General features: G+C 39.9%; 1 protein-coding gene across 2 annotated transcripts in view; it reads left to right on the top strand.

Annotated features, from left to right (window-relative positions):
• Positions 1-17,489, top strand: part of JADE3 (jade family PHD finger 3) — a 140,795-nt gene that overhangs the window by 105,402 nt on the left and 17,904 nt on the right. For both annotated transcript variants that reach the window (XM_016218482.2, XM_087829518.1), the window contains exons 5-8: positions 646-836; positions 4,238-4,449; positions 9,446-9,613; positions 12,302-12,418. In XM_016218482.2, coding sequence (XP_016073968.1) covers positions 646-836; positions 4,238-4,449; positions 9,446-9,613; positions 12,302-12,418 — 688 coding nt within the window. The remainder of the gene's footprint in view (positions 1-645; positions 837-4,237; positions 4,450-9,445; positions 9,614-12,301; positions 12,419-17,489) is intronic.

Below are 17,489 nucleotides of genomic sequence, written 5' to 3'. Positions count from 1 at the left end.
AACATTTATTTTTTACTGTATACTAAGCACTTTATATTATTTCATATAAGTTTGATACTTTTTTATTATAATTTATTATCACCCTTATTTTTTAGCTAAGAAAACTGAATCATATAGAAATTAAGTAATTGCCCAAGATTACCATATAAGCGAGTGGCAGAAAAAAACAGGCTTGTGTGAATCTGTAGGCTGCAGTCTTTACCACCATCCAGTATTGCCTCCATGGCAGAAAAGCATGAGCTGAACTATATCTTTGGTATGGAACCTGGCTGTGCCTTTGTGCAGATATCACCCCTTCCTTGGTTTCCCCCTCTAAATAAACTTGGTGGCCATTGCACCAAGAACACAGAATGCAACATTTTATTAGAACAAATGGTTTTAGGGAACTGGGAGCCGTGAGGGTAAATGAAGCATTTCACTAGCAGTCAGTGTTCAGAGATGACAAAACTGATTCTGTAGAACCATTTGCTTTCTAGAACGCAATCTATCATATCTCCCAGTTGGCAGAGCAGGAGATTTCTACAGGGTAGAAAGGGAGAGCATTCAACTCCACTGTATGGCCTGAGTGCTGTTGGGCCCATCCAGTCAGGGCCTGCAATCTGTCATTTGTTGATTGTTATTAGTGTCTTTCTTTTGCTTTTCTAGGATTGTAGCTGATAAGGTAAAGGATGTTCTGTTTACCCGCCCCCGGAAGTACATCCAGTGCTCCGACCCAGGGACCTCAGAGCCTGGCTATGTCAACATCAAGGAGCAGGCGGCATCTGTATGCCGCTATGACCTAGACGACATGGACATCTTCTGGCTCCAGTCACTCAATGAAGATCTTGCAGAAATGGGTAAGTTGTTTTCTCACAAGTAAGCTATTCCTTGACTCGGCATGTGAATTTTTTTTTTAAGTTGTCCGGACCGTTTCATTTGCTTTCATCTTGTGGCTTCCTTCCTTTTCTGGCCTTTTTGTTTATTTTTCTCTTTGATTTTATCTTAATGAGGCATATCTTGAAATGCATAAACATATTGAAATAGAGCATTAACATTTAAATCGGGCCTTTTCTTCCCTTATTCATGGTGAATAGCACAGATCAGGGATGGCATGTAGGTTTCATGAGGCTGTTTCCCAATTCTGAGTGATTGAGGCTGATTGGACTTCTGGTTTGAGAAGGATTCTGAGACTGGTTCCTCACTCAGCCCTGCAAAGCACTCAGATCAGTGAAGGAGGCTAGGGGTAGTGGCCCCTCTACCATCTCCTCCTGATGGAGAGAAGCTCCAACTTTAGCATTAGCATCACTACAGTTGACAGTTTGATGTGACTAGGACACCTTAATATAAGACTTATAATTTTGCTGCTCAGAATAAGAATGACAGTCTTGGGGCAAAACATCCCCAGAGCAGTCATTAGCTACCTCCAGTGAGTTCTACAGTTGTCATGAAATTCTCAAAAATAAAATGAAGGAAAAAAAAAAAAAAAAACACACAAAAAAACTTAGAAGTAAACATAAAAATAATTTTAAAGAGAATGTATGCCATACAGTACCATATCAGCAATTCTGGGAAATCCTAGGCTGAGAGGAAACTCACTTCATACTTAACACACAGCTCTTTTTGACCTGCCTTCAATCTGAGCAGTGCTTAGGTCCAACTGGTCCTGTGGAACTGTGGGTGGTTTTTAATTCTCCATATGAGATACAGTGAAGGATACATTTGATTGCATTTTTGTTTGAATCACATTTGTTCATTGTTAGTATAACAAGGATCAGTGGTTTTCCTTTTCTTCCCTCCCTCCTCTCTCTCTCTCTCTCTCTCTCTCTCCCTCCCTCCCTCCCCCCTCCCTCCCTCCCTCCCTTTCTTTCTTTCTTTCTTCTTTCTTTCTTTCTTTCTTTCTTTCTTTCTTTCTTTCTTTCTTTCTTTCTTTCTTTCCTTCCTTCCTTCCTTCCTTCCTTCCTTCCTTCCTTCCTTCCTTCCTTCCTTCCTTCCTTCCTTCCTTTCCTTTCTTCCTTTCCTTTCTTTCCTTTCTTTCTTTCTTTCTTTCTTTCTTTCTTTCTTTCTTTCTTTCTTTCTTTCTTTCTTTCTTTCTTTCTTTCTTTCCTTCCTTCCTTCCTTCCTTCCTTCCTTCCTTCCTTCCTTCCTTCCTTCCTTCCTTCCTTCCTTTCTTTCTCTCTCTCTCTCTCTCTCTCTTTCTCTCTCTCTCTCTCTTTCTTTCTTTCTTTCTTTCAAGATTGATATCTAAATGCATATGAAAAAAAATTAAAATTGTATTAAACCCAGTTTGCCGTAATGGTGTTACTTATTCTTCCAGTAACCAATACTTACTACTTGCTTCTTAAAACTTTTCGTTATATGTCTTCAAGATCTTACTCTGTCTTCTAAGAGAAGGGGAGGTTAATTTAGGGTGGAAACCACAAAGAAAAGAGAATAAAAGACTGACAGGGAAAATCAGAGTGTGGGGGCATAATCAAGTGGATTGATGGCTCAATGGGCGATGTTTATGAACCATATAACATCCATATACATTACAGTCATTACAGCGCTGCCTTTGACATGACATCACCTTATAACAAGGTCCCTTTGGTAATTTTCAGTTAATTCCCTTTGGATGAGTTTTTTAAATAAACTTTTTTACTTAGGAATAGTTTTAAATTTACAGAAAAGTTGCACATTTAATACAGTTACTGTATACCCCTCACACAGTTTCCATTTCCCCTAATGTTTAAGTCTCACTTTACCATGGTACATTTGTCAAAGCTAAGAAACTAACACAGGTACATTACTGTTAACTAAATTCCAGGCTTTGTTGGAATTCCATCATTTTTTAAATTTTTTTTACTAATGACCTTTTTCTGTTCCAGGATCCCATCCAGGATACCACATTACATTTAGGCTTGGATGTGTTTTCAAAGAGGATTGCCTTATCTCAAGCATTCTTTTAGGGTGAATGATATTATACTGAGGCTTCTAAGAGCTTAAAATAAAAGCAACATTAAATTAAGCATTTTTTTACTCAGATTAAGGAATTTTAAAAATTGAGTGCTTACTACATTACCAGGCACTATAGTGAGCAGTGTATGACTATTACCTCATCTCCGCCTCACAAGAGATCAGTGAGTTTGGCATTATCTTTATTCTACAGATAAGGAAACTAAGCCCTAAAGAGGATAAATAACTTGTCAAAGTTTACATAACCAATATGAGGTCAAGTTGGAATGTAAATTCAAGTGCTCTTATAACCAGACACTATAACTCCTTCACTCTGAGAGAGAAAAAAAAATGTATAATTTGTCTTGACTGAAAAAAAATGAAACACATTATCTGGGTAGTTTTTTTATTTTATAAGTGGCTACAACATTAAAAGGTAGTTTATGTGGAATTTTCAAAAGTTTCATAGGATATTTTATACTACAAATGAAGTACAATACTTGGGTAAATTTGTTTTGGATCATTTTGAAAATTATTTCTAGTTTATAAGCTGTTAAATACAAAGGTGTTCTCACAAAATCATTAGTTCCTCCCCCAGCAGAAAAATATTTTGTTTTTATCAGTATCCACCCCACGAATCTTTTATATTGGGTTATTAAGTATGGAAGACTAAGAAAAATTAGAAGTACAGAAGGAAATGGAATCAGGAGGCAAAAAAATAACATCAGAATGTGCAGTTAGATCTTTGTAAATGCTAATAGGTTTATTTCATATTGGCGTTTGCCATTGGAAAATACTGGATTTTTTTAGTCAGGTTTGAAAAACAAAATATTTCATATGTATAATCACATACACAGTACCTAGAATTTTCTTTTATGACTTAATACCTTTTTGTATGAAAATGTCCTTGCTTAACCATTAGATGTTCTCATTGGGACTAATTTGCTAATACTGAATTATTTATATCCAAATAGTTATGTGATTCTAATTATTTTGTTATGCTATGAGTTCAAAATTACAAAGTATTCAAAATTACTAAGCTCAGTGTAAGTCCTCCCTCACTAGAAATAAAAGAAAACAGATTTAGGAAGAGACTGGCTAGGATTTAAACAGAAAATTGAAAGGGTCAGTAATATATCTTACAAGGAATATGGTGAAATATATTTCTCCTTCATGTGTCAAACACTAATATGCGATGATAGGTAAATATTATGAGTAGCTCTAGTAAATGTTTCTTTGAAATCTCCTCACTCCTGCACCGGGCTCACAGGAGGTGATTTGGGAATGACAGCTGACTGATGGGTTAATTGTTTGTATTTCTGTGCAGGCTGTGAGCCAATTGATGAGAATCTTATGGAAAAGACAGTAGAAGTCCTGGAACGCCAATGCCATGAAAATATGAACCATGCTATTGCGACAGAGGAAGGGCTAGGCATAGAGTATGATGAAGATGTGATCTGTGATGTGTGCCGGTCTCCAGACAGTGAAGAAGGGAATGATATGGTATTCTGTGATAAGTGTAACATCTGTGTGCATCAGGTTAGTGAGAGTGGAGACTGCCACCTCCCCACGGTCAGCCTTGCTGAAGGTCAGTGATGGTCTCCAGCATCTATATCTGGGTAACAGCTTGCATTTAAAGGAGAAAATAAAGATTTGGCCTGGCTGTTCATTAATTCCTTTAGAAACAATACTTATTAAGATCCCAAGGTGACTTACTGAATTTACCCCAGGGGTAAAACCCAGGTCATTATTATGTTGCTTCATGCCCATGCCATTGAGATTGCCTTGTTCGATACTTTTACAGTCCCATGGGGAGTCAGTCTTCTTGCTGCCTGCCTTGGAGCCTCTCCTCTACCTTCAAATCCCTACTACATCATCAGGTTACACTCATGGTCAGTAATTTTGGGAACTTATACTTCCTGGAGTTAGAAATCCAGACCCCTTATCTTAGAACCCAGACCTCTCCCCAAATATACCACTCCCAGGAAGCTAGGTCCACTCCACTTTTAAAAACCATAGAATCTGCCCTAGCCGGTTTGGCTCAGTGGTTAGAGCCGACCCACTGACTGACCGGTCCCGGGTTCAATTCTGAACAGAGGCACGTACCTTGATTGCAGGCTCGATCCTGGCCCTTGTCAGAGCTCATGAGGGAGGCAACCAATCAGTGTGTCTCTCACATTGATGTTTCTCTTTTCTCTCCCTTCTACTATCTCTGAAAAGCAATGGAAAAAATATCCTCAAGTGAGGATTAAAAGGAAACATAGAATCTGAGGACTATAAAAGACTGTCCCACCTGGCCGGGTGTGGCTCAGAGGTTGAGCATCGACCCAGGATCCAGGCGATCAGGGTTCGATTCCTGGTCAGGGCACATGCCCGGGTTGTGGGCTCGGTCAATGACTCTTTCATCATTGATATTTCTGTCTGTCTCTCTCCCTCTCCTTTCCTCTCTCTGAAATCAATAAAGATATATTAAAGAGAAAAAAAAAGACTGTCCCACACCTCAGTTTTACAGGTAATACCAGGAGACGGAAGTGACTTTACCCAAGTTCCTATAGCTAGTTATTTGTCATTCTTTCTACTACATTGCCTTTTTAATTAATTATGATGATAATATTATTTTCAGCTTTTTCCTTTTCTTCCCCCATGAGCCCTGTGCTCCATTGAAATAAGGTGACTCAATGGAGCACCTTATTCCTGACACTGTCCTGTCTTCCTGTTTCAACCACACCCCAATTTAAAATGCCTTCTCCCACTTCCAGCTGTCAGAAAGATCTACATATCTTCCAAGATCCAGTTCAAATTCTTTCTTGAACTCTACCTAGTGATTTTTCACTCTACTGAACCTGTTGTGTGTTTCATTAACTTATCTAGCAAATAGGAACATAGCACCATCCATGTACCAGAACTGTGCTGCATATTGAAGACATAGTCAGTGATGTAGAGGCAGACATGGTCTTTGCCCCCAGGGAGATCAAAGTCTGGTGTAGGGACTATAAGGAAACTGCCTCTTTAGCATAGTATGCCAAGTGTTTTTGTAGCTAGAAGTCTATGCTGCTGTGGAAGTGCATGAGAAGGATGGGAGTCAGGGACGGCTTCCAGGTGGTAGCATCCAAGCTGAATCTTATTGGTCAAAAGGAGATGCCAAATAAAACAGCAGCATGTGTTCAGGCAGAGAGGAGACATGTCCAGACAGGGTAGTAAGAGTGGGCAAAGCATGTTGGAGGCAACTCTGAGCAGTTCAGAACTGCGTAGAGTGGTAGGTGGAGCAGGAAAGGCATGGAGAGTGAGGGTAGAGAGGGATATAAAGGACACATATAAAGGGCCTTATCTCACAAATTAAGCAGCCTCAGTTTTGTCCCATCAACGCTGAAGGGTAAGATTTGTATTTTAGATCATTCTGGCTACAAAATGACTAAAATGATTATATAACAGGTGATAGAAACCAGGGCTTAAGACTGATTACCTGGGTCACCTCACCTAACAGTGTTCTGTGTTAGAAGGTACTCAAGATTATTTTGTGACCAATTGGGTCTTTTTCTTCATTTTACTTGTGTCCTTTGAAAGATTTAATTTCAAAAATTTGTGGCCCCTGGTGTAATGGTTAGCACTCTGGACTTTGAATTTCAAAAATTTATCTTTACCGGTTATTGTTATTTATATTACACTCTTAGAAAATCTTTACCATATAAGTATGAACTTAAGTATCTCACCATACAGTTCCACAGTCCCTTCTCTGCAATTCCAAAATTTTAAAGCTCTGAAAACTGAATTTTTGCTTGAGTTTGGCACCAAAACTGATTTAGGGGCAATACTAGAAGTCACTCAGTATGAGGCTATTTATAGTCTTTAAACCATTTTTTGTAGCCATATATTTTTAGAGAAATGCTAATGTATTTGGCTATGTGGTACTACCCCTCATCCCATTGGGGAGTTAGGTAATATACCATATATTACTTTATTACTATATTACTTTCCTAAGATCTGAGCAATCCTGAATTTCCTAATGTTTCTCACCTTAGGGTTTTCAGATAAATGATTGTGGATCTGTAGAAAGCTTAAAAGGAATAGTACAAAGGTCATCTGTATGTATTTTCTGTATTTGTCCTTGACAGTTGGGACAAAATATTAAGGAATTATTTTCAGGTTCTTTGACTAGCAATGAAATGTAGCATCATAATTCTCCTCAAGAGTATTTTGTTTGTTTTGAAAACATATTCTGTAATGACTGTAAGTGATGCCCTTTTATCACGTAGAAAAAGATGACTATAACACCTCACCAGGCCTTGCAGAATGTAGGCTGGTATGTATTGACACTGGATGTTGTGCCACATAAAGTTTCATATAAAAAAGATCCTCCAAAGTGAGGATAAAGAGCTACTTAGGTTAGAGCTCCCTCTGTTGACTGAAAAGTGACTTAAAATTATTTGGAAGATTTGGTTTACTCCTTAACAGAATCGGGAACATGTTGACATCTGTATTAAGATAGCATGATTTTGCTTCTTTACTGCCACCATATTAGGTCAAATGTTTTTTCTTCTCTACCTATAATATACTTATAGTCAGTTCTTTAGAAGAGAGTTTTACATCAATAGACTTCAGATTTTAACAGTGAACTTAAAATTTTTCATTTAAAAATATGAAAATTGGGCCCTGGCCAGTTTGGCTCTGTGGTTAGAACATCAGCCTGAGGACTGAAGGGCCCCAGGTTCAATTCCAGCCAAGGGCACATACCTCGGTTGCAGGCTCAATCCCCAGCCCTGGTTGGGGTGCGTGCTGGAGGCAACCAATCAATGTGTCTCTCTTACATCAGTGTTTCTCTCTCTCCCTCCCTCCCTCCCTTTCTCCCTTCCACTCTCTGAAAAGCAATGAAAAAATATCCATTTAAAAAAAAATTTTTTTTTTAATCTCACTGAGGAGATGAAACATAACAGCCAAAGTGGAGAAAACTACATGATGCGGACTACGTACCTGGTGAGGGAAACTACACTGAGTACAGGGTGGGGATCAAGAAGTAAAGCAGACATGAGGGGCTGCAGTTACCTGAGAAGTGAGGTGAAGAGCAGCAGACTTCAGAGCAGGGGCCAGCAAACGTTTTCTTTGAAGGACCAAATAGTAAATATTTTAGACTTTGAGGGCCACATATAGTCCCTGTTGCATATTTTCAACATCCCTTTTAAAATATGAAAGCTATTCTCAGCTTGTTGGCCTTACAAAACAGGTCTTGAGTAGTCTGCCAACTCCTGGTTTAGATGGGAGTGGGGGTAAGAGCAGAGGAATTTCTAGAGGGTTTATTTCTGTGCCATGGTATGAAATCATTGTTTTAATAAGAATATGGCAGACAAACAGAGGAAGGATTGAAGGTGTGAAGTGGGAGGAAGAGAATTCAGAAATAAATCAATCTAGGCATACATGATATGATGAGGACTTGGATGGAGCAATTGTAGTGGGGATGGGAAGGAGAGTCAGACTCTAGAGGTCACTCTGTAGGGAGGCCTAGCAAACCCCAGGGACAATAGATGAAGGAAAGTGGATAATATTAGTCCAGGAATTTGGATCTGGAAGCTGGGAAACATGATGGTGATATGGATAGAGAGTCCAGAAAGGGGGCCATTTTGAGGGGAGGGTGACATGATGGTAACTGTTGTGACTTGAATCTGAGCTGTGGGTGAACCTCCTGGGTCAGGCACAGATTTTGAAGCTGCCATGGTGAATCAGTCAGTGGTAAAGGTTGTGCTAGACCACATGGGAAGCCAAGTGGCCCCCAGATTTCATCTCTAATGATGAGACTAGAACAGTAAGTAGGGAAGGGTGGGCAAAATTAGAGGTAGTAAAAGGGAAACCTGGAATTTGCAAACTAATCTCCCCCTTCTCCCCAGTAATTCATCTGTTTGTCCAACTTCATTTCATAAAGGATTTGAAGCAGCTTCCAGAACTCATTATGGAATATTGTGATTAGTCTAATGTTATATTCAATTCAGGATTTATTCACAAGACCCTTTTTCTTCAACCCGAGCAAGTAATTGCTACAATTTGCTGAGTGTTTTTTTATGTACCAGGCACTGTTAGGCTCTTTAAACATCAGCACATTTGCTCCTCAGAACTTTCATTATATTTATTTTTAATACTTTTTTCTTGATCATAACACTGCATGACATTTAGAAGTTATTCTGTAAGTGTATGACTGACTAATTATAATAATCATTGAAGAAGCTTTAGAAAACTGAGGCAAAAAAGAAAAAAATACATAATTCCCAAACTCAGATAACAGTTAGGCTAGCCTTTGCATGTATTTCCTTCTAGTCTTATTCTCTTATATTTGAAGTCAGTTCTTATAGACAAACATGCTGATCTTAGAACAGTTGTTACAAGTTGCCTTCTTTTCTATTTTAAAATTGCTAAATCCTGGATATGAGCTTGTTTGGCCTTATTGCCTCTTTTTCCTAAAGGTGGGAAGGTACTTGGTGTCTGTACCAGAGACAGACATAGACCCTGGTGAGAAGATGCTAACCATTCTCTTCTCTCCTCCTGTCTTCAGGCCTGCTATGGCATCCTCAAGGTCCCAGAAGGCAGCTGGCTTTGTCGCTCCTGTGTCCTGGGCATTCATCCTCAATGCCTGTTATGTCCAAAGAAAGGTGGAGCCATGAAGACCACCAAGACAGGAACTAAATGGGCTCATGTCAGCTGTGCCCTGTGGATTCCAGAGGTAAGAACTCATCCAGGCCTGTGAGGTCATTTGCTCCAGAGTGTCCCCATTTCCCACAACATTCAGACTGATTCAGGCTTCATGGAGATGCTTCATGCCTGTCCATGTTTCTGAGGTGATAATGCTTTCACTTGAGCTCCCTCATATCCTTCTTGGATGCAAGTGAGCAAGTAAGCCCATGATGATTAATTTGTAGGTAATACTACCAGTGGTATTGGATAAATTTGTATGAGAGAAGCGTAAAAGACCAGGGTATAAGCAGCAGATTTCCTTTTAATATATCTTTATTGATTTCAGAGAGAGGAAGGGAGAGAGAGAGAAATAGAAACATCAATGATGAGAAAGTCGTCATTGATCAGCTGCCTCCTGCACGCCCCTGACTGGGGATTGAGCCAGCAACCCAGGCATGTGCCCTGACCGGGAATCAAACCGTGGCCTCCTGGATCCTAGGTCGACACTCAACTGCTGAGCCACGCCCAGCTGGGCAAGCAGCAGATTTTTTAAAGTAAAACTTACTTTAAAATATGAAATCTTAAGTGCAGGGTTTCATGAATTTGTACATGTGTGCATCTGTAACCATAACCCAGACCAAGATATGGAACATCCCAGAAAGATCCATCATACCCACTTTCCAGGCCTTCTCTCAGTTCCTGTTACCCAAGATTGATTTTTATCACTATATTAGTTTTGTCTGTTTCCAAACTTCATATAAATACAATCATACAGTATGCTCTTTTTTCTGTCTGGCTAGCACTCTGTGTTGTAGTGTGTATCAACATTCATTCCTTTCTATTACTAAGTAGTATTCCATTGTCTGGCTATACCATGATTTATTTATCCATTCTCCTTTGATGGACACCAGTTGTTTCTAGTTTTAAGCTATTACAAATAAAGTGAGCAACAGCTCTTTTTACCATTGTGATGGGTGCCCTTTGATTTTTGAAGCTCTTTTCAGAACTTGGACTTAACATTTAAGACCTTCTTTATTCAAAACTTCATCCCTCATTTAATCTGGTTTTTCAGTTTCTGATATTTCCTGATGGGTTATGTGCACACTAAGTTGATTAAAAGGGGCTTCCAGGCATAACTGTTCCTTCTTATGACTGCCCTTTTCATTAACCTGTTTGGGCATCCCACTCACATCCTCTTTCCCTAACCCCTATTCAAGCCAGCAAATTTACCAGGCAGTTTAACTGAAGGACTAGATAGACTGCAGAATTCAGTTCATGGGGGAGCTGATGATACTGTATCAGTGATTCATTCGCCTTTAAAACTTTTCTGCCTTTATTCTTGTTAATGTCAGTTCCAGGGGGAGTTATTCAACAATCGAGCTCAGAGTTAAACTGAAAGTTCTAGGTATATTAATATTCTTATGAATATAGAAGTCAGTATTTTCCAAAATATTTGAGTAGTGGTTTCTTTTTCTTACTAAGAACATCCAACTTATAGACATGTGAAATGAACTCTCAGGTTTCTGGTTGAGGGTGACTATTTTTCAGCAGCAAATCCCCCAGCTAATAGAGCAGGCTCAGCATATAAAAGTCTGGAACATGACTCAGGAAGAGTTCTTTAAAAGTAAAAGAAGCCATCCTAGCCTGTTTTGCTCAGTGGTTAGAGCATCAGCCCATGGACGGAAGGGTCCTGGGTTCAGTTCCGGCCAAGGGCAGGTACCTCAGTTGCAGGCTTGATCCTGTCCCTGTCCCAGGTGCATGCGGGAGGCAACCCGTCGATGTGTCTCCCTCCCTCTATTGAAAAGCAATAGAAAAGTAAAAGATGAGGATCCAAAAAAAAAAGGTAAAAGAACCCTCACCTATTCATATTTTCTTATGGTTTCTAGTACCCAGTGTCTAGTACCTTTTGGGCTATCTTCCTACTGTTGATTTCTTGATGTGGGCAGAATTTGTACTAGTTTAACTATCCTTATTCAATAGTCTTTCACTTTTTAAAGTTGTTTCTTTCTTAGACACTTAAAAAGAAGAAAACACTTTTTACTAGAAGTTGCTTGATCCGTTATTTTCATATAAAAAAAATTTCCATCCTTTTAAAAACATTCTTCTCCTGTTAGCACTCTCCCAAAGACCAATTTCCCTTTGAAGCTACTCTGGCTGAGAGAGTAAAGTAAGCTAATGATAGATATGTGATTATAAAGACTGTAGTTCACAAATGTTATTATCCCCATCCTTTCCACTTATGTGCTGCAATCTCTTCATTATACAGATTGCTGCTACTTTCCAACAATGTCATGCTTCTTTGTAAATTGAACTGAAAGGCTTGTCACTGCCTCTGTTTTTCATCCTTAGTTGATTAAATGAAAAAACAAAGCATGTGATACCATCTCTAAGATGAAAGGTGCTATATTTTGTGAATTTTAATTTCTTTCTTTAGTAACTTTCTTTGGTTCCTAAGTAAAGTGTAGATATATTTGATTTATTAAGGTAACCCTGCCTAGTCTTCACTCCTGCCCTTTCATCCTATATATGAATCATTTACATTACTGGAAATGATTGAAGGTCTGAGCAGTGGCTAGAGACAAGTTTTATTTATTCTTGATTCCATAGTAACCTTAAGAGACATGGTTCACCTCATTGTTTTGACATTCTGAGCTTCATGTTACATCCTTTACTGTTTGTGAAAAGCACTTTGGGAATGCCTTGGTGTCTCTGCCTTATGATGGTATTTTATTTGTAGGTCAGCATTGGTTGTCCTGAAAGGATGGAACCAATCACGAAGATCTCCCACATCCCGCCCAGTCGATGGGCCTTAGTCTGCTACCTGTGCAAGGTGAAGACAGGGGCTTGCATTCAGGTAAGTCCCCATGAGAAGTGGTGGAGTGGGCTAACACTATATCAGCCAGACTTGCCTTCCCAGTACGAGCATCCTGTCAACTGAAAGGTTACTCAGGAGATCACTCACTCACTCCCAGGGCTGTGCCATTGTACAGACCATTTCTGAAACTTTTTTTTTTTTTTTTTTGATACAGCCTCTGAATCCTTCAGCTTATTCTTTTCAGTGTCCATAGTGGTAATTAATTTTCATCCTTTGCTGTCAGCTTTGATTAATTAGGTGAGTTCTGAAGCAAAATGACACCACTCTGAGTGGAAACAAGCCATCACTCTGAGACAACCAATCCCATGTTCTTGTTTAGCTCACCCATTGACTATGCATAGACTCAGCTTCCCTGTTGCCGGGCTAAGTGCAACTCACTTTGGTAGGGAAAGATGCCTCTAATTGGATAAATTCTGGTGGATAGATTTGAAAGTCATTCTCATAGTCACACTTGTTGCATATGGTAGTGCAGGTAAAGTTTTCTGAGACATCTGGGTCACAGGAATTCAGCTGCTTGAAGTAGAAGTAGTAGTTTGTGCACCCAATAGCAGTATTTAGGGGTGGTAGATGGGACTGGGAGAGGCAAAGGCTGGAGATTGACCCTTCCACTCCACAGACTTCCTGCACAGAAGCTACAGGCTAATTGGAGTTAGATTTGCCTGTTGACCTTCTCCACAGAAAAGGAGCCATCTGATATAGCTTAGGGAGAGTGGCTCTAGGTGTTTCATGAAGGTTCCTTGCTGTCTGGATCATCTTGTAGATTTCTTGCGCCAGATCTGGGATCAGCCACTCCTCCAAATAATGCTGGTTCTTTTACTGGAAAATAGTATAATAGTATTTAACAAACACAATCTGGACCCCAAAGGCCCTTTTAAATTTTTTAATGCATTTTTACATCTGACAGAATTAGATATTCCATCTTGCTTTTTAAAAACTTTTTCCTACTAATATAATTTATTTTAACTACAGCACATTAGCAGTTATAAAGGAAAAAATTTTAAAGGAAAACTATTTTCACAGGGTCTACTACTTTAACACATTGCCTGTTTATGTTTTTCTAAGTTCTTTCCTGGATGCTCCCCATATGTAAGCCCCTTCAGGGCCAAGGTTGTATATTATTCTTTGTTTTTTGTTTGTTTGTTTGTTTTATTTTTAAGTTTTAAGTTTACTAATTTTTTTAATTATAAGAGCAAAACAGCTAGATATAATAATAAAAATACAATGCATGAAGGAAAAAAATGAATCATTTATCCCCACCATTCTCCAGTTTCTTCTCCCTGGGTTAACCAAAACTAACCTGTCTATATTTATATTTTCTCACTTTTCTCTCTACTTATACAAATGTGTTTACATACATATGTATGGTTATAAGTATATGCTTATCTCTCCGTAACATTGCATGTGTTTCTCGATACCGCACTGTACATACAATTCCAAGCTAATGTGTCCATGAAAGAGGTTATGGAAATGCAAACTGCAACATCTCTTTTTTCTGTGTGTTTGGTGTGTGTGTGTTTTTCCCTCTTTTTGTTATTGTTCAAAATATTACAGATGTCCCCTTTTTTCCCTATTGACCCCTTCCACCACACACCCACTCCCAAACCCAAGCCTCCACCACAATATTGTCTGTGTCCATGGGTTATGCATATATGCATGTAAATTCTTTGGTTAATCTCTCCCCACCCACTCACCCACCAATCCCTACCTTCCCTCTGAGATTCATCAATCTGTTCCATGTTTCTATGTCACTGAATCTATTTTGTTCACCAGATTATTGTGTTTAAATTCCACATATAAGTGCGATCATGTGATATTTGTCTTTCTCTGCCTGGCTTATTTCACTTAGCATAATATTCTCCAGGTCCATCCATACTGTCCCAAAGGGTACAAGAGCCTTCTTCTTTAGAGCTGCATAGTATTCCATGGTGTAAATGTCCCACAGCTTTTTTATACACTCATCTACTGATGGGCACTTGAACTATTTCCAGATCTTAGCTATTGTAAATTGTGCTGCTGTGAACATAGGAGTGTGTATATTCTTTCTGATTAGCGTTTCAGGATCCTTAGGATATATTCCTAGAAGTGAGATCACTGGGTCAAGAGGGAGTTCCATTTTTAATTTTTTGAGGAAACTCCATACTGTTTTCCATAATGGCTGTACCAGTCTGCATTCCCATCAGCGGTGTACCAGGGTGCCCCTTTCTCCACATCCTCGCCAGCACATATCATTAGTTGATTTGTTAATGGTAGCCATTCTTACAGGTGTGAAGTGATACCTCATTGTGGTTTCAATTTGCGTCTCTCTAACAATTAGCAATGTTGAGCATTTTTTCATATGTCTCTGGGTCATCTGTATGTCCTCTTTGGAGAAGTGTCTATTCAGGTCCTTTGCCCATTTTTTAATTGGATTGTTTGTCTTCCTCTTGTTGAGTATATGAGTTCTGTGTACACTTTGGAAATTAGCCCCTTATCAGATGCATCCTTAGCAAATATATTCTCCCATACCATGGGGTTCATTTGTATTTTGAGGCTGATTTCTTTTGCTGTGTAGAAACTTTTTCGTTTGATGTAGTCCTATTTGTCTATTTTTTATTTTGTTTCTCTTGCCCTAGGAGATGTATCAGTGAAAATTCCACTATATGGGAAGTGACAGTGCCTGTATCTATGTTAGATATATTTGCTGTCTCCCAGTCTTGTGGGGTGGGATTTTGTAGTGTATGTCCAGTGGGACCCAGAGGTGTGTTTTCCTTATGCTTCTGTGCTATATGCTCTAGGGATGTCCCTTTCGTGGGTGTCCCTTTTGTGGGTTCTTTGGGCTCTCCGGTTGTGATTATGTCTAGATTGTTGTTGACCCATTCATGGGAGTAACTATGAGGCTTAGCCACCTCCACATAGTGTGAGTTGTTGTACAGGTGCTAAAAGGGCAAGCCAAACTGCCAGGCAATAAACAAGAACTTACAAAATATCCTGACAATCACAATGAAAATATCCCAAGAGAAAGTAGAATTGGGAAACCAAAGAGAGAAAACAAATACTCAAGCAAAAAAGAGAGAAAAGGATATTATTGCTACTAGTAAAAAATAAAATAAAATAAAATTTTTAAAAGTAGAGAAGCTACTGAGAGATAAAAGGGGCAGAGAAAAGATTCTGAAAGGAAAGAAGGGTGAGCAAAAAAATAAGGGTCTAGAATAGAAAAGGAAAATAGTTGAAAAAGAAAAAGACAAACAAACAAAAAGACAGGAAGACAGAGACTAAAAGGGGAGAAAAGGGAAAAAAAAGTTATACCAATGGAACAAGAAGAGACAGAGAGGTAAAGGAAGGGCAGGGAAGGAGGCCAATAAGAGATATGGGGAAAACAACATAGAAAAGCAGTAAACTTATTGGTTATAATAATATCTCAGCAGTAAAGCAGAGAATGTCAAGAAAATCTTGATAACAGAACAAAAAAACAAAACCAAAAAAAATAGTAATAATAAGCAAAGCAAGATAAAACGAATCCTTAAAAAAAGTTAATTAAAATCAATTTAAAATTTTTAAATTTTTTTCTTTTTCTAAAAACGAATAAAAATTAAAAATTTTTAAAAAGTTAACCAGATGGGTTTCATCTGGGCAGCTTATGTTGTCTGAGGCTCACTGTTTTGTGTGCTGATTTCGGGTCTTTTGGGAGGTACTTGTGTGTCAGCCAATGTCACAAGCTGTCTAGGTTTAGTTCTGGTGTCCTTATGTAGCTGATTGGTCTGAGGCTCTCTGTGGACCACCTCCTCTTGTCAGCTATTTTGCCTCCCCCTTGTGGTTGCCTGGGCTTTCTCCAGAGTCTTCTGAAGAGAGTCTAGGGTGCAGGCTAGCTAGTGTAGCTCGGGCTATTGCTTCTCTTACTTAGAGATATCACTGTCAGGCACTCACTGTGGGGAAGTTAGTCTCTGCTTCAAAGCCAACTCCTCTCTTTCTACCAAATCGTCCAATTCTAGTTCCCCATACAATGGCCTGCTGCAGATTTAGATTGAATTCAGTCTGTTGCCTTTCTATATGGGCAGTTTCAGCAGCCTGGGATCAGTGGGTTTTATCAAAAGAGACTCTGATGATTACGTTGCCTCCCTAGCCCCCAGAAGGGGTTTTAAGCTTTCCCTCCAGTTCCCAAACAATAGTCCCTGAGAGTCTTATTCTTGTATTGTTGTCCTGTGAGCTCTTCTCCCTTCCCCCTCAGGACTGTACCCTGTGGAGAATATCTTGGGCTTCAATGAGCTGAACCAGCCCCTTTCCCGTTGGGGGTGGCGCTCCTAGCCTGCGGGAGAGGTTGGCATGCTCTGCCTCTCCTTTCCCAGATCTGGTTGGCTGATCTCACGGGACGCTCAGTTCAAACTCTCCACAATGCAGGCACAAACCCCAGCTTTTGCTGGTCTGTCTCCCCAGTGCAAGCCAGAAAGGTGAACATCTGTTCAGCAATTAAAAACGCACAAAGCTACAAACAGGCAGAGAACCCCCCCTGCTAGGTCCTGGCCCCCCTGCACCTCGGATACAAGTGGGAGGTGATACAAAGTCAGCCCCATGCAGGTCTCCTGCACAGCTGATCTCAGTAAAGCTGGGGAAGTTCATGCACACTATCTCGGCTCTCTTCAGAGCAGGTCAAAAATCCCCGATTCGCTGCATGGGCAGTTCTAGTCCCTCTCTCTGGCAGCAGGAGTCCCACTGGCTGCTTCGGTGGCTAGAGACCCTATCCACCCTGCTGGCAGCTCTAATCTGTCTCTGGCGGCAGGAGGACTCTCTTCCCCTTCCCCAGGCCACACAATTCAAATGCTTTCTGGGGTTCTACACAGTGCCTTACAGGAAAGCAGAGGGTCCCTTTACTTCGCTGCTAAGTACAGCCCTCTGGCCCCTTTCTATTCGGAAGCCACACCCTGTGGGACAGCCTATCCTGAGGTCAGCACCTGGGTGAAAGTCTCCTGCCCCATCTGCCGCCATTAGGCATGGTGTTTCACTGGGAAGGCACAGTCCCCTCTTCACAGGCACACTGTTCCCCTGGCTCCCTCTGCCCACCATGCATGGGCTCTCC

Source organism: Miniopterus natalensis, chromosome X, assembly GCF_054644295.1.
Source record: "Miniopterus natalensis isolate mMinNat1 chromosome X, mMinNat1.hap1, whole genome shotgun sequence".
NCBI lineage: Eukaryota > Metazoa > Chordata > Mammalia > Chiroptera > Miniopteridae > Miniopterus > Miniopterus natalensis.
Note: the sequence above shows the minus strand (reverse complement) of the source record. Positions and strands in the feature narration are given on the sequence as shown.